Here is a 23148-nt window from a genome sequence, read left to right on the forward strand (position 1 = left end):
CATTTGGGCCACAGCTCCAATTCCAGTTTTTCTGAATAGTTTGTTGGAGGTAAGAGCCTGATGGACTTTTCTGTGTGGCCTGGCTTTGAACAACTATCCTCAGATTTCAGCTAGTAACTAGGATTACAAGTGTAAGCAACTTGCACCGATCTGTGTGCCTTGCTATGTGCAAAGCCAATTCTCCATGTGTGCATTAGCTTGAAAAGTATTTTAACCCCACCAAACTCTCACATACAATATACAGGACAAGACTATTTAAAAGATAATCTTATTATTTCACCTATTTCTAAAGTAATTGGTCAACTTAAAGGACAAAGAGAAACAAGCTAACTTGAATATTCTTAATTCCACAAATACATTCATCTTTAGTTATTCAAATACTATTGGAAGATAAAAACTACATGGAAAGTTTGATGTTTGGCATTTCAATTTGTTTTTGTCTATTTTTAGTAAAATAGAATCCCTAAATGTTAACAGAAGATTTCATCATTCATTTCTCCAGAACATATAATTTCAGGTGAAGAAATCATGGTAAATCTTTAGTACAGGAAGAAAGGTCTTTTGTGGAGGAAAATTTCAAAGTCTGTTTTTCTAAAAAATGGTTAAATAATCATATTTTTCCTGAGAAATGATTTGACCCATTAACAAAATACCAGTGGAACTTCCACAAGCATCCTCAATCTCCACCATTATATGCATAATTTCAACATCCTTTAAAAACTTGCAGCTGGGTACCAGTGGCTCATGCCTGTAATCCTAGCTACTCGGGAGGCTGAGATCTGAGGATTGAGGTTCAAAGCCAGCCCAGGCAGGAATGGTCCCTGAGACTCTTATCTCCAATTAACCACCTCCAAACTGAAAGTGGTACTATGGTTCAAGTGGTAGAATGCTAGCCTTGGGCTGAAGAGTTGAGGGACAGTGCCCAGGCCAGAGTTCAAGCCCCACAACCGACAAAAAAAAAAAAAGCAAAAACAAAAAAACACCTGCTAAAAGGAAATTTTCTATGAAAAAATAAATCCCAGAAGAATTCAAGAAGTAATTTACAAAGGTCACTAAGGAGCTTAGGTAGGGAAAACTTCATGTAGTAGCAAGCAGTTATCAAGTCTTTCGTGATTCAGTGTAAGAAAGGGCTTTGTAAGTAACTCTAACAAAATTTAGATGACAAACGTTGATGCTGGTAGAAAGCTAAATGATCTTTTTCTTTTTGACCTTTTTCACTTTTTATTTTTATTGTTATTATAAAAATGATATACAGAGGTGTTAGTTGCATAAGTCAGGCAATAAACATTTGGACAATGTCACCCTTGCCTTGCTCTCTCCCAGTTGGTCCCTCCTGTCCACACTCACAAGTTGTATAGTTCATTTTCCACATAGTGTCTGGTGAGTACCACTGCTGTATTAATTCACCTCTTGTTCCTCCATTCTTTTTTTCACTTTTATCTTGTGTCATGCAGATATCCCTGGCTGTACATGAGGGATTGATTTCAGAACCTTTTACCTCCAAGCTAAATGATCTTAAATGTGGGCTCTCATTATTTTCGCTAAAAATTCAGTGGCTTAGATTTATAAAATATATAAATATGTATATAGCTAATTAGAAAATGGAGAGTTTTTATACTCCTCTCAACCACCTTCATTAGGCAAATGAATTCTCTACATAGAAAAACCATGAGCCAGGTGTCCTGGCTCACTCCTGTAATCCTAGCTTTAACCAAGATGCTGAAATCTGAGGATCATAGTTCGAACCCCATCCAGACAGGAAACTCCATTAGACTCTTTTCTCCAACTATCAGCAAAAAGCGCAGAAATAGAGCTGTGACTCAAGTGGTAGAGTATTACCTTTGAGCAAAAGAATTCAGGGACAGCACCTGAGTTCAAGTCCCATAGCTGGAACACAAAAAGAAAAAAGAAAAAGAAAAAAAAAACAAATAAAAATAATACCTTAATCTCACCCAAGGTGCCTTTGACTCTTTTGACAAATAGTGTGATGACAAGGGGTCCTTCTGCTGCCAGCGGCTCTGTGTAAATCTTCTTAGATAAAGACACGGGAGCAAAATGCACAATTCCATTGGGGTCACCAAAATTTTGTATCTAAAAACCATTAACCGAGAGCATAGTAAACAGGATATGCACAGCTATGATTCAATGATAACATGTTAACACACAATTAAACTGAGGGAATGGAGACATGAAATGGATATCATCTGCCTAGCTACTCAGATGTTTTATAACTTCATTACTGCACTTACTACTGCCCAAAACAATTGAGTTCCTATTTTGCAAAGATAAAGGGAAAAAGTAGAAAACTACAATGGTAGAACTCCCAAAGCATAGCACGTTAAAGCATGACTTTTGCTTTATTTGTCTTGTTTTCTACATTTAATTGGTTAATTGTCCCCAAGTTCCTTTTGTGAGCTATGATTGCAGGTAAATAGAGGCAACAAAGCCCTATCATTGTTAACATTATACAATTGTAAATATTATGCCCCTTTTCTACCAGGGCTAGATATGCCCCAAAGTTCAAATTTTCTCCAATATTGTAAAAAAGTATTCATCAAACTATTCAAACTTAAAAAAATAAACAAGATTATAAAATGAACTACCACAAAAAGTGAGAAAGTTTGACCTGTAGTAGTTATGACTTCACATGGCTTTGAGTATTTTCAAGTTAACATATGCGTGTAGAGTTTCAAATAGCATAAATGTATTTCCTGATAGCGCTTTAATTCCAAAATCTTATGAGAAAGAAGTGTCAGACTTACTGTTAACGTAACATCTTTAGCTCTGGAGTCCAATGTAGCTTTTCCTTTCACAACTGTAAGTTGAATTGTGAAAGTCTTTTCAACTTCAATTTCATCATGAGGATAGACAGTCAGGATTATGGTTCTCACCCCACCTTCTCCCTCTTCAAAATAAAAGGTGCCGTTCACTGGCTCTGCAACGTCACCACTCTGGAGCAGTAAACCTTCTTCAGAATCGGGTCCTACTATCTCCCAGTTCACCTGCAGGGGGCCGTTATTTTTGTTTCTTTAATATAGGAAATTATTTTTAGGCAAATAATTATTACAGTGTATGGAGTATTGAAAGCATACATCCATATAGAATTACTCTAAGAATCCCCACACAAATTCCTGTTTTATCTCCTTTTTATTAAAATTGTATTTGTTGAAATCATAATATGAACTTCTTCTCTTTAGAATATCAATTTTATGGATAAAACTAACAAAACAAACACATTGACATATACACACACACATACATATTAGTGGCTCATGCCTGAAATAGAACATATTCAGGATATAGAAATTGAGAGGATAATGTTTGGAGGCCAGCCTGGGTTAAAAAACCCATCTTAGTAATAAGACTAGATGTGGTGATTCACTCTTGTAATCCTAAGTATATAAGAGGTGTATGGGAGGATCACAGTATAAGATCTGTCTCAGGCAAAAACCAAGAGAGTCCAAAAATTTGTTAAACAACGTGAGCCAAGCAAAAATAGTAGAGCAGCTGTCTATCACATATAAGCCTCTGAGTTCAAACCCCAGTAACAACAATATGCAAGTGTGTTAGGGAAATATAGACATTTTTAAAGTTTATGTCCTGTCCCGTGGCATGCCCCAACTCCTGCCAATCAAAGTGCCCTGGTATAAGACCTTAAAACTATGCAAAAAAATGCGGCTGAGTGTACAGTCTTTTCTAAATATGCCCAATTTCCTACTGAAAGAGGAACAGAAAATTTCATGACCTGTCATAAGAAATAAACATTCATTTCATAATGAATGTACTGTCAGATTTCTACAGTCCAAAATGCATGTTTCCCCTGTCATCGATGAAAGAAAACTGGCCACTTGTTTCACTTGTGCCTTGCTCTTTCAAAAACAGCACGGGACCCACAGCCTGGTGCTCTTCTTCCTGAAACACTTTGTACGGTCTCTCTTGGCTTATGTGATATCCATGTGACACATGCTTTCCTGATTCTTTTCCTGTACTTCCTGTCATTCCAACACGCCAGGAAGCCAGGGCTCAGCTGAGCATCCTTCTCATCTCTGTCTACACACTGAGTTCTCATGCCCTCACATGCCTGCCTCCTGGGTCCCACAGCTGTGCTCATAGCCTTGGTCACTCCCAACACGCCCCACACATCCCTGCTCAGCTTGGCTACTCCACTGGTACATCTAACAGGATGGCAGACAAACTTGGCCAAAGCAGAACTCTTGCTTTTGCCCTCCACCCCTCCAGGCATTTGAACCTCAGAAATCAGTACAGTGTCTTCTCACAGTGACTTCTCACAATGATCTAGAATTGATTACTATTTTCCTTTGCTTCCATGTTTAGCCAAATGAAATTTTCTTCCAAATTATACTCAATGTCCTTCCACTTCTGGCTCTCTATTGGCTCGGCCACCCAGGTTTTAATAGAGGGCATAGTGCCTACCTGTCTCCACACTGCTCCACCTGCTCCCAGGCAAGCCCTTTTACCTCATAGTAGCACAGGGAAGCTACTAAAGATGTATTCTCGTGTTAATCTCCCTAACAGAATCCAGTTTGCATTCAGCATACTCTTTAACCTGACTTAAGATCTCCATGTGCTGGGCGCCAGTGGCTCATGCCTGTAATCCTAGCTACTCAGGAGGCTGAGATCTGAGGATTGAGGTTCAAAGCCAGCCTGGGCAGGAAAGTCTGTGAGACTCTTATCTCCAATAAACCACTAGAAAACCAGAAGTGGTGCTGTGGATTAAGCAGTAGAGCACTCGCCTTGAGCTGAAGAGAGCAAGGACAGCGCCCAAGCCCAGAGTTCAAGCCCCACAACTGACAACAAAAAAAAGAGCTCCATGTGAGCTTGATGTGAGTGTAATCATAGCCACTCAGGAAGCTGAGATCTGAGGATTGCGGGTTCAAAGCCAACCTGGACAGGAAAGACCATGAGATTCTTATCTCCAATTAACCACCAGAAAAAATGGAAGTGCAGCTGTGGTTCCAAGTGTTAGAGCACTAGTCTTGAGCAAAAGAGCTCAGGGATAGTGTGCAGGCCCTGAGTTCAAGTCCCAGGACCAGAAAAAAGAAAGAGTTCCATATGTCCAAACACCTACTGTGCCCTCAAATCTGGCTTGTATGTTACCCATCACTTCAAATACACCCACCCCTTAGGCCTCTCCTGCCTCAAACATATCAGGCCTTCATGGTTCTAATTACTCTGCTTACAGTTTAACTACTAACCCTTACCTGCTATTCCCCCAGCAGCTAGCACCTTACCCACAATCAGGTCTTCCAGTTTTATGAGTAATCATGGAGCAGATTATGGTTACCACACTCACACTCATCTTATTTGCTCCCTGTTAAAGTCTTTTTACTGAAGTGAGCAATGTTAGAACAGAGACTAGCTCTGTCTAGTTCACAAATGAGTTCTCCATGCCCTAGAACTAGGGTAGGCACACAGAAATCATTCCATACATACTTGCTAAACTGGCTAATTTTACCAGAATAATTTGCTCAATTTCAGACTTGCTCTAAAACATTCCCAAAGCACAGATTTGTGCCTCGTACCCTTCTATGGACTTCATCAGCCTCACAGGTCACTTTTCACTCATAAGATAATGAACAAATACCACTCACTCATTGTGAATAAATCTATTTGAGGAATAAGGAAATACACCATCAAACAGTTTATCAAGGATTAACCTTTAAAACACAGGAAGAAGAAGTCTACCTGGATATTTCCCAAGAGTCCCGCAGTCCTCTCCAGCATCAAGGATAAAATCATCGTGGAATTGGAGTTAGGAATCGAGATTTTGCTTTGGTTGAGAAACCGAACAATGCCAAACGAAGAGTCACTTTCGGCAATGGTTATTTTGCTCACAAGGTGGCGCCCGAGGACCGCTCCACCAGTAGCCCCAGTGAGGAGAATTTCAATTGATTCTTCAAATTCACTGCATTGCAAGAAGCAGTTCTGTGAGTCTAATCATATTAAAAATGCTTCTAAAGTCCAAATAACAACTCATTTTCCAAATTGGTCATACATATTCATACGACAGTCACCCAGCAACTGGTAAGGAGAGGTGCTGAGCAGAAAGCCTAATATAGACATCATAACCACATAACCCAGGATAACTGCCACACAACCCCTCTTTCTCACAGCTCAGAGCCCAAGGGGGTGAACCAAAGATGCTTCCATATTGAGACTAGACTTTTGAACAACATAACTTATTTCCTCTATTTGAAACAAAATGACATCTACATCTAGGAGTTCCCTAGCCCTTCTCTTCCTACCTCAGGTTACCCCCAGTCTTTTTCCTCTGCCATGAAATGACATGATATGAAATACACCTACTGTCAACACTACAACATCCCTGCCTTTCATGTGAACACACACACTGGTTCCTATGCTACCAACCTCTCATCGTCATCAGTGATGGAGACATGTATAAAACTTAAGTTCTGCCCATGTTGGAAGGTAGTGGAGCTGCCATGCAATGTGTAATCCACTCCTCCAGGAAGAGCAGACGCACTCTGAGAGATGAAGTCAGCTGTCACTCGGCCGTAAGTTCCACGCAGCCTCCGCACCGGGATGGCAACCATCCCCACATCTTCCTCCACTGCAACGGAAATGGAGGACTCACTGAAGTGCCAGAGAGAGCCATCGGCTTTCATAACCTTCAGCCAGACGAAGCCTGGCATTGAAAGATGACCATGCTCATTTTTTCTATAGGTCAGTGAATTTTTTTATGGCTTTTTATATAAAAGAAAGAATATGCTTTATCAGATGTGAAAAGTTACAGTGAGTAGTGGAGGGATTGAAACAACCTACTGAATCATTAGCATAGATATTCTTCTTTTATTTGCTGCACCAATAATTGACTCTTGCTGACTGAGGTACTTCAGACAGACATGATAAACCCTGCAAGTATGTGGAAAATAAAACATTGTGGATTGTTTCCACGCCTCTGTTTGAAATGGCAATAATGTTATTACATTGTATAAATTCTTTAAAAGTCTACATATGCAAATAATTCTACTTATTAGATAAATAAAATCTACTCGTGAATATGAAAACACATAATGAAAAATTGATTTCAATTAAAAAGTTCTTTGAAAATACCTGTATTTCTTGGTCTACTCTAACCTCTGTATATTAGGATTTCATTTAATAGAGATTACACACTTCTGTTAAATAGTATTAAATTTTAATTATAACTACAAATAGGTGTTGCCTAAAATCACCCAAAGGGAACCAGTCAGGCATCAACAAAAAGTATAAGTCAAAGTCTTATATGTTTCTTGATGCAAAATTATGAACAGGAGTGTTACTAGCTATAGATTAAAATTCATAAAACAGTAATACCTCCCAAGCCTCATCCATTAGACAATCATTAGAAATCAACTACTAAAGTATTTTCTTAATGCATTTTCAAAATGTTGAGAGAACCAAAAACTTTTGATAGAGGTAACTGACTAATTACAGAAGTAAGAAAATATATTCATCATAACACTATATTCATATTCTGCATTTGAATAAAATAATTTTCCTTGAAAACCAGTCATATCTTCCAATCTAGATAGGAACATAGCCATATTTATTTGGTATTCTGCTTCCAAAGGAGACAGTTGCTAATGCTAGGAAAGCTGCTTAGAACACTTGAAAAAGCAAGATCATGGGTAAGAAACTACCTATATCTTCATCCCAGTAGAATACTCATTTCAAAGTAACTATTCACTGAAAAGAGAGTGTGCACTAATATCTAATCACATGGGAAATTAAATATTTTATAACTAGAAAGATTTTTGGAAAAATATTTAAACCAGGAACATGTTTAATAATTCTCAAGTCAAATGTTATTTTTCTAGAGTGATTTACTCCTGCTTATGTGAACTTTGCCATACACAGAAATGTTTGAAGATTAAACTAACTAAAAATATATTTTCTAAATAAATAAGCAAGATGCTAGTGGCTCATACCTGTAATCCACCTACTCCTCAGAAGGAAGAGGTTGGTAGGATGATGGTTCAAGGCCAGTCTGATCAAAACAAATAGAGATAGAGTACCTGACTAACTCTTATAACTGCAGGCACAAAGGTAATTATGGTTTGAAACAAACCAGTTTAAAAAATATTAGACCTTATCTGAAAAGTGCCTAAGGCAAAAAGAGCTCAGGGAATGTCTCAAGTAATGAGCATGTGCGTACACAAACATACATAAACTAGGCAAATTTACACATGAAACTTCAAATCAAATGTCATGATCAAATACTTGGTAATTCAGAAAATGGTGGTAAGCTTTTAACTGAACCTACCTTCAAAGGCAGTATACTTTGGGTCAAATTCAATGATGCCCTCCACATTATCATTTTGTAGGATGATGATTTGAACAGTGGAGATGGTTCCTAGTTCAGGAGGTTGATCTAGCTGAAGTCCATTTTCTTGAATGGTAAAATCATATCCACTTGCAAAGTCAGAGGAAACAAAAATTTCAAATACAACAAAATAAAATAATGCCAACATATAATTGTTTATTATGAATTGAAAAGTCCTTTTAGCTACTTTGTCTTGCTTTTATTAACTACTGTAATGCTGTGTGTATGCGTGTGTCTGTGTGTCTGTATGTTTTTGTGTGTGTGAGTGTGCCTATCATGGGGATTGAACTTAGGATCTGGGCACTATCTTTGAGATTTTTGTGTTCAAGGCCAGTGCTATGTTACACTGAGCCACAGCGACATTTCCTGCTTATTGGTAGCTAATTGGAAATAACAGTCTCACAAACTTTCTTGCCTGGGCTTTGAACCTAGATTCTCAGAGATCAGCCTCTAGGATTATAGGTGTGAGCCATTGACACCAGGCTTATAAAAGACTTCCTAAAGACTCTCAACATTAAGATATTCTGTCTGGAAATGATGCTTTGAAATGTTTTTTGTTCTTTTTGCAAGTATTGATGTCAGTATGGTATCAAAATTAATATAAAAGTACTGACGTCACAGAAGGTACAATAATAATAATAATTTTTAAAAAACAGGAGGAAATATGGAAGGAGCTATCCTAAAACAAATTTCTATGGATCTGTGTTGCAGACCTGCTGAGCAAAGGACTGAGAGACTCCAAGACAGTAACCAGCAGGCCTGAGGTCTCACTGTTGGCTAGCAGAGTTACTCTAAAGAATTAATGGGTACCACACCCCTAGGACCAAGATTCAAGAAGATACTTGAACTGAATTGGGACCATTGCTGTGTGCTTTAATCTAGAGGGTACCTTACACATGTAATGATAGACATTTTTAAACTGATATCACTCTCATTGAACAAGCTTCATTTCCAATTCTTTATGCCACTTAAATTCATGGAGTTAAAAGGGGATATTAAACCTCTTTAATCTTGTACTCCTTCCTTCAATTCCCAGTTCAACAACCTACCAGGTGTTGAAAGAGTTAAATAAGATTATCTTTCCCAGTTCAACAACCTACCAGGTATTGAAAGAGTTAAATAAGATTATCTTTGAGGTACAATTAGGAAACTGAGGAGTAAAGTATTAAGTGACAATAGGAGTTACGATGGTATTCTGAGATAGGTTGGAGGTTAGCTGAGTATGTGAAGTTTTAGTCAAACAACTAGGTTTCCTAGTAAGTAGATAAAAAGACATACACTGGATCATGCTACTAGTTTTTCAGATCAAAAGAAATCTAATGATTATTTGAAAGGAAGAAAACATTTTCCAGCATTAAGCCCAAATAGAACCCATTTATAAAAGCTTGCTAAGCATCTTCATGATCCATTTCACCAACAACACAAATTACAATCTCATGGCTTTTTACCAAATTACATTTACTGAATATAATCACTAACAGTAACTGTCATTAACTAACATTTTAACATATTTTATGAGTAGAAATTCATACCATTGCACAGACTCATTACCAGGAAATTCAATATTTGAAGTATTTGAACCCAAAATAGTTACTTGCAGTTGGGAGGATATACATTCTAACTTAAGTTATTGGATGAAATATTTCCACTTAAAACATTTTAAAGTTTACATAAGAAACACAATAAGACCCAGTGTCAGTGGCTCATGGCTATAATTCTAGCTACTCAAGAGTCTGAGATCTGAGGATTGCAGTTCAAAACCAGACCAGGCAAGAAAGTCTGTGAGACTCTTATCTCCAATAAACTGCAACAAAAAAAAAAAGCCAGAAATGGAGTGGCTCAAAGGATAGATTGCTAGCCTTGAGCAAAAGCACCTCAAGGTCAGAGCCCAGGCCCTGAGTTCAAGACCCAGGATAGCATGAGACGTACAGAAAGAAAGAAGGAAGGAAGAATGTTAGGAAAGAAAGGAGAAGGGAAGAAAAGGAGAGAGGGAAGGAGTGAGGGAGGAGGGAAGGAAATAATATTTCATGCACAAAGATTTCCTTCAAGACTTTCATTAGTGCAAAGACTCTAAAGCAGATCCTCTCCCATGTCCTGTAGTTGCTGTCTTGTGCAGTCTGTGGGCCATCTCAGAGCTGCTCCACTATTGGGTATTTCAGGATGCTTAGGGCATTTTTTCCCCTTCCCATTAAGTCCACCCACTATACCAGGGATGAAAACATTACTAATCTCTGGTCTTCACTGGAGCTTTTTTTTTTTTTGTCAGTCGTGGGGCTTGAACTCTGGGCCTGGGCGCTGTCCCTCAGCTCTTCAGCTCAAGGTGAGTGCTCTACCACTTGAGCTACAGCACCACTTCTGGTTTTCTGGTGGTTTATTGGAGATAGGAGTCTCACAGTCTTTCCTGCCCGGGCTGGCTTTGAACCGCGATCCTCAGATCTCAGCCTCCTGAGTAGCTAGGATTACAGGCGTGAGCCACCAGCGCCCGGCTTCACTGGAGCTTTTTAATGGTGTATTATCTTTGAGTCTTGTTTTTCCCCACCTTAAAACTGCTATGGGGTGAGCACTGACCTCCTTCACCACAGAGAAAAACTACACCCTTCATGGTCAAAGGGATGGTGTCTCACTACAGCAGTACACAGAGGAAAGCAAAAGCTGCAGCCCAGCTAAGGATTGATCTAGAAAAGGCCCAGGCTATTTCCTTAACCAGTTATAAGATGGTCATGTCCTGCTCAATTCCTTGGCCACCCTGAATGAATTCACCCATCCAAAAGATATCCTTCCCACTTTCATGGAATTATGAGAAAACTGCATATATTATATTATATTATATATATATTACTTAGTCCTTATTTTCCCTTCCCTTTTATACCCTGCTGTAATGCCACAAATCTAAGAATTGTTTCATGGCTTAACAATATCTGTATACAGTATACACTGCAGCTTTTATCCTCCCTTCCTCCTTCCCTCCCTCCTGCTCTTCATTTTTTTTTTTTTAGTCCTCCTTTTTACCTTCCCTGGAGATCCATCTTTGTAACTGTGAGAGAAAAGTCCTCCGGGCCTTCAGGTTGGTCATCATCAAGGATTGCAACACGCAGACTTTTTGCCACCTCCCTAGCCTCAAAGACAAGCTCTCCTGACATGGGCACGAAATCCAAGCCTGCCTCCGCTGTCCTGCTCACAGTCTCGTATGTGAGCACCACCAGGCCAAAGTGTCCAGCCGAACGGACAACAGTGATGTTGACCTATTGGAAGAGCATATTCTGAAGATTGGACAATGTTACCTGTAACTAATGAGTCTCGTTAGCAGAATTCTGCTGAAATTAAAATAAAATCTATGAAAGCATAAGTTATATTAAAGGAATAACTAAATTAATCCAAAGTGATATGAATACTTAAAGCATCTTTTTATACCACACCCACCTCCTGTGTTTCCTCTGACACTTGGAGTTGCTCTTGTGCAAATGCAAACTGGCCATAGGGGGAGTCACTGGCCACCATGGTGATGTTGGCAGAATGGCTGGTGACACTCAGCTCAGCTCCTTCACTCGCCATGAGCCGAAACTCATAGGAACGCTTCTCCTCTGGAATGTCATCATCCAAAGTCTGGGGCAGGACAAAGAGCCATAAACACAGGGATCTAGTGAACATAAGGAAAAGTGCCTATCCCTATAGAATAGCTGTAGATTTAGATTCCCTACTGTTAACCTCCCACCTCCAAATGTAGTCATACTCACACTCATACACACACACACACAATTACACACAATCACAGTCACTTACATAGAATCACAAACACAATCACACCCATACAACCACACAATCATTCAGAAGGAATTACACACAGTCACACTCACACATGCTGACACGCACAAATGAAAGGCTGCCAGCAGCATCAATACCTGTATTGCTACAGTGGCCACAGACTGCCCATCCTGCAGGGTCAGTTTTCCTGCTGTTTCAAGAAAGTCTCCAACAGTCGGAGGGAATATTTTCCAGAATACTGTGACCTCCCCCAGAGAACCAGGGCCACGAACAAGGCTAGAGCAACATACAAATGCATATTCAGTACATTTTCACTGATGCCACTTTTCCTAAATATTTGCTGTTATTTTTCAACACTTCAAGTAACCAAGAATAATATGCCTTTAAACAATCTTGCAAATCAACTACAAATCAATGGAAGGTCTTAAAATTCCAAGATAGTAATATCCAAAGTATATTTTGACAGATATTTATCTTGATCAAAATACTGACCAAAACTAAACACTGAAAGTAGATTTATTTATTTATTTATTTATGTACTTATTTATTTATTTATTGTCTCTGAGTTTCTTTTGCTCAAGGCTAGCACTCTACCACTTGAGCTTTAAAGAAATAAGAAGAAAGCTTCATGCTGGGCACCAGTGGCTCATACCTATTATCCTAGCTACCCAGGAGGCTGAGATCTGAGGATCATAGCTCAAAGCCAGCTAAGACAGGAAAGTCTATAAAACCCTTCTCTCCAATTAACTACCAAAAAGCTGGAAGTGGAGTTATGGTTCAAATGATAGAGTGCTAGCTTTGAGCAAAAATGTCAGGACAGGGCATAGACACTGAGTTCAAGCCCCAGGACCAACACTACACAAACACACACACACACACACACACACACACACACACATGCACATATATATATATATACATACACTTGCATACATACACATGCATACAAAGTGTCCCTATATTTTTACTTAATACACAAATACTTATATTTACTTAATAAGCAATATAAAATAAGAAAAACATAATATAGGTCTTTCAAAAACAATTAACATTTCATGTATTAAGTAATACTTTTCAACAAATAAAGTATTAACTTTAGATGTTTATGAAGAAGATAAAACATCATATCAAATCTAGGTACCTCACTGATGGTTGTACTATTCCTCACTTAAAAATGTGGGAGCGAGTAGGCTTGGTAGTAATCCTAGCTACTCAGGAAGCTGTGGTTGGGAGGATTGTGTTTCCTGGGTAACTCAGTCAAAATTTCATGAGGTCCCCCACAGACAAGGCATTGTAGTATGTGCCAGTCACTTCAGCTATGGTGGGAAGCATATATATGAGAATTGTAGTCCAGACTGCCCTGGCCAAAAAAAAGTGAGACCTTACCTCAAACGTAATAAGAGCTATAGGGCTGAAGGTATGGCTCAAGTGGTAGAAAGCAAGCACAAAACCCTGAGTTCAAACTACACTATGGAAGGAAGGAAGGAAGGAAGGAAGGAAGGAAGGAAGGAAGGAAGGAAGGAAGGAAGGAAGGAAGGAAGGAAGGAAGGAAGGAAGGAAATCATAGATATGAAGTAATCCTGTTACCACATGTTTAATGATAGAATGGGACTGAATGCATATCTTAGCTCTCTGTGCTTTCCTTGGTGTAAATTATGCAAACCACTGTGTCCAAAACCTTCCTCATGATCTAACTTCAAGGTACATCAGGCTGTATTTTTAATCTGCATATAGCTTGTTCTATTGTGCACATGATGGTCAGTAAAATGCATGGACACTAAGTGTGTGCAGAGGGTGATGCACTAGATTTTTATTGAAATAAAAGCTCATATGGACTCATGAGCCAAGACAAATAATGAGGCCTGACCTGATGTAAGCAGTCCCATTATATTTGGCTGAGGGTTCTCCAATCAAGATGTGCCTAGATGATGGAGCTATGCCAACTTCTCCTGATGCTCCTTTATCACTTCGGATGATGATTGATGCACTACCTAAGATGAAAATGACACAGAGCATTCTCAAGCAACTATACATAACTATGCACACAGACTAACTAGTTAATACTCCTGACCATCAGAAGCAGACACTAATACCGTTGCTTGTCCAGAGGATGCTAAGGAATGCTGAGACAATGAAGTATTTCACACTGGCTTAGGATGACATGCTCATGAAAGGGGCTGGGACAGACCATCATCTCAACACCATTCCATGATAAGAGCTCTACCAGAGGGAGGGAAGTCACCAGTGTAGGGACCACTGCACATCTTATGACATTGCTGCACGGTTGTGTCAGCTGGCTCTGTTGCCATAGCAAGAATTCTGTGGAATACTTTTAAAAAATATTCTGACTACCATTTGGCTAGAGTTATTTATAAAAGTATCATATTTCTAATAACAAAGAAATTAAACCTGTATCCAATAATTTGAGTATCCATATTGTGATTTTGCAGAATTTTGAAGAAGTTGTTTTCTAGAAGTACACATTAGGGTTGAGTGACCAAAAGAGGTAGATTATTATACTTGCAAATTCTTGGCAAGGGATCAATAAAAACAATGTCAGTTAGACACATGTTAAGCACTTCTTTATGTTGGTAAAGGAGTTATATGAAACCCTAAAACATAGTTATTTTTGCTTCTGGTTGGCCTGGGCGACATCAATCCTGTGAAGACCTACAGACGAATGTGACACAAAGATATGATTCTTAGCAGTCTTGCTGAAAAGGATTCTAGATTGAAAGGCAGAAAGAGGACCAGTAGGGGTGGGACACGCAACCACGCAAATTCAGGTGACCTAAGCAAAAATGTGAAACTCTATCTGAAAACAAACAAACAAAACTAAAGGACTAGAGGCATGGCTCAAATGATACAAAACTTTCCTAGCAAGTATGAGGATCTGAGTCAAATTTCCAGTACTGTTTAAAACAGAACAAAATAAATTTAAAGTGTAGGAAAAATTGCCACCTTACATACATAAAACAATGCGATCTGTAATTTTAAGAATTTTCTTAACTCTTCTATCACAGACCTTGCTCAGGTCAAAGGATTTGTTTTCATTATTGTAATGGTGATAGAGGGGTTACAATTATATAAGTCAGGTAATGAGTACATTTCTTTTTGAACAGTGTCACCTCTTGTGTTGTTTTCTCCCAGTTTTTCCTTCCCGACCCCTGCTCCCCAGAAGTTGTTTAGTTCATTTTCAACATAGTGTCTAGTGAGTATCACTGCTGCATTTGATCACCCTCTGTTCTACCATTTCTGTCCTCCCCTTTACCCTCCCCCAAACAGATAAACTTACATACAAGACAAAAGGTGTGGGGAAATCTGTGGGGAACACAAGTAGCAAAGATGGCCCTGAGAGGAAGTTGAGTGGGCAGAGCCGGATTTGTTTAGGTTCAGTGTGTAAACAACTCATGGAAGTTTAGGTGCATGATAAGGTATGGCCTTTCAGTGATTGGTTGGTTCCATTTCCTCCCCTCCCACACAGTCTTTTGCTTTAAAAAGGGGATGTTCCCTGTTAATAATGCTCCCTGCTTGACTTGACTCCCTGCCGCCATTTGATTGTCTCCTGGGCTAAGGGAGGCTGGGGAATGGGCAAGCAGCCGCACTTACCTCTCCTCGGACCCCGTCCATCCAAAGACGGACGAAGACCCAACAAAAAGGTACAGAAATAAAAAAGAGAAATAAAAACATTAAAGAAATAAAAAACAAAGGAGAAAAAAACCCAGAGTTTTGAATGCACCAAAGGACATGAAAAAATAACTAAGGTACCAGTGGTTCCTGTCTGTAATTCTAGCTACTGAGGAGACTGAGATAGGAGAACTGCAGTTTAAAGCTAGCTCAGCCTGACAAATTTGTGAGGCAAAGAGCCAGAAGTGGAGGTGTGGCTCAAGTGGTAGAACACCAATCATTAGTAAAAAATGAATAAATAAATAAGATTAAAAAGTCAAGTCAGAGTGCCAGGCCCTAAATTCAAGCCCCAGAAACCTTGAGAAAACAAAACAAAACAAAATAAACAAAAAAACAACAACCAAGCTTTCATAAAAGTTTCTCATACATAATAATAATTCACACCTGTAATCCTAGCTACTCAGGAAGCTATGCTCTGAGCATCACGGTTCAAAGCCTGCCCGGGCAGGAAAGTGAGTGAGACTCATATCTCCAATACACCATTAGAAAACCTGAAGTGGCACTGTGGCTCAAGCGGTAGAGTGTTCGCCTTGAGCTGAAAAGCTGAGGGGTAGGTCACCAGCCCAGAGTTCAAGCCCCATGACCGGCAAAAAAAAAAAAGAAAAGAAAAAAAAGAAACAACCCACCATATGGACCACAGGAAAATGAGAAAAATGCCTATTTCTAAAAAAAACAAGATATCTAGGTACCTAATTTTTATTAGGTGTAGGCAGTCTATCAAGCATAATAATATATGAAGTATGAAATAATGTTTTACTATAAAACTAATTGATAATGATAGATATTTTTAAATGTAAAAATAAATCATTATTGGTGCTTAAGAGGTAAATGTAACTTAATGTAATTAGAAATTTTCTGCTTCATGTTTAATGATTGCCTAGTATTGTTATATTTATCCAGTCTCCTACTATTGGGCCAAGTATAATGAAGCTTTTGTATTTTATTTTATAAACATTGCTGCAACAAACACATTTATTATTTTTTAAAAAGAAACTAACAAAGTTTGGAATATTTGACCTATGGTCATGCCAACATCACTTAAAGAACATTGAGTATGATAAGGAAGGAACTTTAAAATTATTTTCCTATAATAGAAAATAGCATCTCTAGATTTTAGGAATTAGGAATCCTAACATTGTCTGTCTTTGTAACTATTATTTGATTAGTTTTTTCTGAGGGTCTATTTTGTAATTTCCAAAAATGTGTACTTATCTTACCTTTTATTGGCGATATTTCTACCTCATCAACTGAGACAAGCTGGATAGTGAAACGCCGGTCCTCCTCTAGTGAGGCGTCTTGAAGGGTATGTAACACAATGGTCTTCTGAGACTCAGCCTGCATAAGCAAGAGTAATGACACATTAACCCAATGCCACTTTAACCCACGTGAGCACTGGAAGCTCATGAGTGTTTATAAGTACTCCCTTCTAGAATTACAGCTTTTGCATAAGAATTATTATATAAAAATGAGTCCTGACCATAAATTCTACTTCAGGTTTCTTTGCTTTTCATTTTGTCCTGGTTCTGGGGCTTGAACTGACAGCCTGGGTGCTATGCCTGAAGGCTAGTGCTCTACCACTTGAGCCACAGCTGCACTGGCTTTTTGGTCCTTAATTGGTGGTAAGAATCTGATGGGTCTTTTCTTCCCAGACTGGCATTGAATCTCAATCCTAAAAGCCCAGCTTCTGAGTAGTTAGGATTACAGATGTGGGTCACAAGAACTTATCCCAGTTTAGGTTCTTCATGGGAAAAATGGAAAGAAAGATTTAACACAACTCATAAATTCAGACACTTTAGGCCTCTTTCAACTTCCATGTTTTTTTAAACTTTACATTCTGCATAGAAAAAAAAATCATCAGATGTTTGTCTTTCTCATCCTGGACTTTTTTTCACTTAGCATCATGATCTATAAGTACATTCATTTTTTTTCTCACAACTACAAAATTTTATCATTCTTTAGGGTTGAATTATATTTCATTGTGTATCTATATCATATTTCTTTTCTTTTTTCTTTTTCTTTATTTCTTTTTTTTTTTTGTCAGTGATGGGGCTTGAACTCTGGGCCTGAATGCTGTCCCTCAGCTCTTCAGCTCAACGCTAGCACTTTACCACTTGAGCCACAATGCCATTTCTACTTTTCTGAGTGGTTTATTGGAGATAAGAGTCTCATGGACTTTCCTGCCTGGGCTGGCTTTGAACCCCAATCCTCGGATCTCAGCCTCCTGAGTAGCTAGGATTATAGGCATGAACCAGTGGCACCTGGCTTGTATTATATTTTCTTAATCCACTCACTGGTTATTGAGTAATTATTCTGATTCTATAACTGGACTATTGTCTGATGGTAACTGAAATTTTTTCAGGTATATAACCAGGAGTTACAGCTGGATCATAAGGTAGTTCTATTTCCAGTTTGTTGAAAATCAGCGCTATTGATTTCCATCGTTGCTGGACCATGCACATTCCTACTAACAATAACATAAAGGTCCCTTTTGGACCTCATGTTTTTGTCACAGGAGAAAAGTGTATGTGCAAATAGATTTTCAGCCCATAGTTTTGGGACATTGTCACAAAAGACAGCGATAAATGAATGTTCTGGGATTTAAAAGATGAAAGTCCTGGGAAAAAATAATGTTAAGAAGTCAGAGCCAGAAAGACAAAAAATACATATTTTCCCTTATATGTGGAAGCTAGATTTAGCTTATAAACTTATAAGTAAATACTTTGTGTAGTATACACATATATATACACAATTTGTGTAGATACAGATGAATTAACTGAAATACAGTAGATTCAAGGAAGAACTCAAATAATGTAATTTCTTAGGAAGGCAAAGTCAAAGTTCAGTAAAGTAAAACACCAAGTAGTGGACATTCAAAAGGGGTGGGGTGGGATCCAGGGGACAGTAGTGGAGTGAAGAAGAGAAGAAGTGGAGAATGCCATCAAGAATCCAATGTCTACATTATAAAATTAGGAAGAGTAAAGGAAAGGGTGAGCAGGAGAGGGCTGGTGAGAATGATGAAGGGTGACATTAATCAAGATAAATTATATTCATAAACTGCTGTGTTACATGGCAGCTCCTTTGCACAACTACTTAAAGATAATACAAAAATAAATTTTAAAGAAGGCGACAGAAATTTCACAGTGGAATATACTCTGAAATTGTCTTCTACTAGAAACTCAAATGAACTTAGTTGCAAAGCCTCCAAACACTAATTCACAAAAAAATCCATTTAATTCAATCAAGACTTTCCAAATTTATGAATACAATTTTTTCACTTAAAATTTTGATCATTTGTTACTAATCTGCATAACAGTAGTGTAGAGCAACATTCAAGGAGTACCATTGTGGGTTATTTCAGGAAAGTGCTTTTCTCTTAAAGCAATTTAGAGGGGGTTGAGTTTCAGTAAAGAAAGTTGAGGTGGCAATGTGTTCTTTCATTTGAATTTTTGTAAATGCCAGCTTTTTTTAAGAGCACTTTGGAAGTGTCAGGATGTTGTGTGGGTTTTTTGCAAACACTATTTAATCTGCATGAGCCTTGGCTTAGGGTAAGCAGTTACTATTATTTTGCATTTTGGAAACCAAAAAGTGGGTGAAATTTTTAAGTATTTCCTAAAGTTGCATGGTATTCCATGGTAGTGCAGACCTTGTCCCTGGGCCTTTTGAAAAGTAAGGATTGTCTTTAAAGAAGACAAACCTCAGAAAGTTTAAGTATGTCGCAGATGGTATGAGTATGTCTTAAAATTGGAGTTTACAAGTACAGCTGGTATAAAAGTGAGTTAACTGTGATACACGGAGTCAGGACTGGTGGGAAAAAAATATATATATAAGGGGCTCTGGTACTGTTACTTTTGTTACAATCGGACCTTGTATAACTCTAACTGAAGTGTCAGGCCATGGTATTAACCCAACAGTACCAAGTATTACAGACAAGTGACACACCTACAAATGAGATAAGAACACCCTAAATTTTAAGATTAAAATTAGTCCAAAGACAAGAGGAGGGAATGAAAGATTGAAATATGGGCTATGTCCATTTTACAATATGCTAACTGCTAATTCTGCTTCTGTAAACCTGCTTGTGCTAACACTGGCTCTTCCCCTCCCAGAAATAAGTTAAAAAGTTACAAAGTCCAGATGCAGGCCCAGGGACAAGGTCTGCAAACATAGATAAAGAACAAAAGAGTATGTTCTTCTAAATTCCTGTTTAGAAACTCTCAGCAAGGGGGCTCAAAATAAAGACCATCTGGCGAGCCCAGCAAACTAGGGAGCCTGTAACTATGTGGACTCCCCTCCAGAGAAGCCTCCCCCCTTAGGGAACCAACTAGTTTTCAACAAGTGTTACAAAACTTCCCGAGCAGAGCTGAGCCAATCCTGGGGAGCCTGGGGTCTTATGCTAATCCTGTGGTTTTTGTCTTTAAAAGTGCCTGCTTGGGGCTTCCAGTCTGCCTTGGACAGGGAGCCCGTTTGCGCAAACGCCTAATAAAATCCTCTTGCTTATTCCATCTGCTGGTTTGGAGTCTTGGTTCTTGGGGTGCCCTCCCGTTGAAGAAAGCATCCCAGTGAGTCTGGGGTCTTTCAGTAGTAATGGAGAGTTCAATAAATATCTAATGCATATTTCAGGGACAACAGTGACCACATGGGGCTGCACTAAATGCCTCCACACACAGCTGCTGTGTTCCAGTCCTCATCAGCAATTCTCCCTACTTCTACTTCAGTTCTGGGTTTCCACTTCACAAAATGTAATGTGTAGGATGGGTGCTACTTTGCAAGAATGGAATTACAGAATTCCTACAAGTACCCTTTCATAAGGTTGTCCTTGAAAGTGGAGGGGACCTTCTAACCCTTCCTTGTTCTCATGGTGAAAGGTGGAGACACACACAAGATGAACTGTTTTCTCCTTTCCATTACTAAACTGTATTTTAATTCATTTGGGGGGCAGCTAAAGTACTACCTCAATCATTTCATCTGTGAAAAAGAATGTTAATAATTCTGAATCTTTCTGAGTTTGAGATTGTCAAGGACGTTGTGTTATGGTGGTATAAAAAAATTACTATTTTGACACAGCATCAGAATAATCAGAAGAGGCAGCAAGCATATTTGAAGGGTAAAATGTCCCAAGCTTGGTGATCAAACATATGCACTGACTACAGAAGGAGAGAGTTGGGGTGAAATGGAAAGCAGGTAACACAACATGCTGTCTGGTTTGGCGTTTGGCTTACTGATTTTGCCCTCAATCTAGAGAGGAAATGTGAAAGAAATTTTATTAAACATTTCAAATATGTAGGGTGCTCTCTATCCTCTCTGTCTCTCTGTCTCTGTCTCTCTGTCTCTGTCTGTCTCTGTCTCTCTGTCTCTGTCTCTCTGTCTCTCCTCTCTGTCTCTCTGTCTCTGTCTGTCTCTCTCTCTCCTCTCTCTCTGTGTCTCTGTTTCTCTCTCTCTCTCTTTCTCTCTCTTTCTTTCTCTCTCCCTCCTCCCCTTCTCCCTCTCCCCCTCTCACTCTCTCTCTGTTGTCCTGGTTCTGGCTACATGTACCTCATCAAAATCAAGGGTCCCATTCAAAGGATGGAGGTCGTCCTTGGCCTTCTCATCCACAATCCAGCGCAGTCGCACAGCTCCTTTTCCTCCAGGAGACCGAACAACAGTGAGCGTCACATAAGAGTCAGGATCATCAGACCAAAGGGACTCATCAATCATTACCTAAAAGAAATAAAATCCAGTAAGGCAAATATTCAACAAATTAACACGAATAATAACTGAAGAAACAAGCAAAACTAGCCGGGCGCTGGTGGCTCACTCCTGAAATCCTAACTACTCAGGAGGCTGAGATCTGAGGATCGCTGTTCCAAACCAGTTCAGGCAGGAAAGTCCGCCAGACTCTTTTCTCCAATTAACCACCAGAAAACCGTGGGGCTGTGGCTCAAGTGTTAGAGCGCTCGCCTTGAGCTGAAGAGCTGAGGGACAGTGCCCAGGCCCAGAGTTCACACCCCACAACCAAAAAAATATGTTTCATCAAACCTAATATCCTCTTTCCTAAAAACTCAACTACTTAGCATTTCCTCTCCTCTCCCACGTGACTAAAACCTGTCAATAGATTATGCACTGAGGTGATGTGTGCAGCCACCCTACTTGTAGCCTTCCCCGCTGCCCTCTTTTCCCACTAGTCGGGTGACAACAAAGTGCTCAGGACCTAGGAAGTTAGGCCCACAAGAAAGAAGAAATTGATTGCCTGAGTTGCATTGGGTGAAGAAGTGTCCACAAGAGTCTGATACTATAGCTACAATATTTTAGTTCAGAAGTCACATATCAATGATGATGTCTCAGATTCTCAGCGTCTTGGCAAATCTGCAATGTTGCTTTTATGAGCAGCTTATTATTTTTGACAATTAACAATCCTATCTCATTCTTTCGTACTTAATCTCTGTGACTAAGTGATGCTAATGCAAATTTACTGTCTACAATTATTTATGATTTATTTAAAGTCAAAATCACAATATGTTAACGTATAAACACCGTAAGGTTAAAATATAAATACCAGATTATCAAGAAACTTTGGTAGAAGAAAGGCAGCATATAAGGAAAACAACAGCAAAGGGCTGAGTAACTAAATTACCAGCAATTAAAGCAGCAACTGACATGTGCAGAGTTTAAAGCCAAAGTGTAATTATTTTTCTAAAAATCAACTCAGTAGGGGCGGTTAACCTAAATCTTCCTTTTGGTTCCTAAGACAAATCAGAAATTTGAGGCCAATCTAAAAAGATAGTGTCCCCAAGCATCCTTACAATAGGTTTAGAGCATTAAAGTTTATGACAGCAGCTAAATCATTATTTATGAATATATCTTCATTTTCTATCATAGGAAGATAAAACTAACAAACACTTCCCAAACACTTTATCTAAACCTATAACTGTGATGAAGTAGAAGGTAAAAACATTATTACAAACTTTCACTAACGGAAGATTAAATTGAATGCTAAAGCACTAATTTTTTTTCATCTAAGCTCAGAAAGTAACAAAAGGTATGTTTTAAAAGTTAAATTATATTCTGCTGTGTGATAAAATGTGCAAAGAAATATTGTATATATCCAAGAAATAGTGTGATGAAAAATATGAATATTGTCTGAGGATATTAAAATTATTAGAAAGATATACTCCCTCTTTATATTCTTCCTCCACTCCCAAACCCCAAAGGTAGGCAATAGCTTCTCTTGGGCAGTTCACTACTCCTTACAAACATTTTTGTTTAGTTCTTTTCCAAGGAAGGAAAATCTTCTGACTGGGCTAAGTATGAATATACTCTTTCCCTCTTATAAGCTAACATTTTCTCATGAAATTGAAATCTCAGTGACTAAATCA

The 23148-nt window shown here is 38.7% G+C and overlaps 1 protein-coding gene across 1 annotated transcript in view; it reads right to left on the reverse strand.

Annotated features, from left to right (window-relative positions):
• The window catches only part of Adgrv1 (adhesion G protein-coupled receptor V1), a 469087-nt gene that overhangs the window by 320281 nt on the left and 125658 nt on the right, over positions 1–23148 (reverse strand). The window contains exons 58-68 of the mRNA XM_070031103.1: positions 21329–21493; positions 17014–17131; positions 13977–14100; positions 12247–12385; positions 11768–11950; positions 11357–11589; positions 8288–8436; positions 6391–6592; positions 5707–5926; positions 2763–3002; positions 1942–2091 (exon numbers count right to left, since the gene is read on the reverse strand). Of these exons, the coding sequence (XP_069887204.1) occupies positions 1942–2091; positions 2763–3002; positions 5707–5926; positions 6391–6592; positions 8288–8436; positions 11357–11589; positions 11768–11950; positions 12247–12385; positions 13977–14100; positions 17014–17131; positions 21329–21493 (1923 nt within the window). The remainder of the gene's footprint in view (positions 1–1941; positions 2092–2762; positions 3003–5706; positions 5927–6390; positions 6593–8287; positions 8437–11356; positions 11590–11767; positions 11951–12246; positions 12386–13976; positions 14101–17013; positions 17132–21328; positions 21494–23148) is intronic.

The sequence above is a fragment of the Dipodomys merriami genome, unplaced genomic scaffold (genome assembly GCF_024711535.1).
Source record: "Dipodomys merriami isolate MVZ:Mamm:240054 unplaced genomic scaffold, mDipMer1.0.p SCAF_20, whole genome shotgun sequence".
NCBI classification, from domain to species: domain Eukaryota; kingdom Metazoa; phylum Chordata; class Mammalia; order Rodentia; family Heteromyidae; genus Dipodomys; species Dipodomys merriami.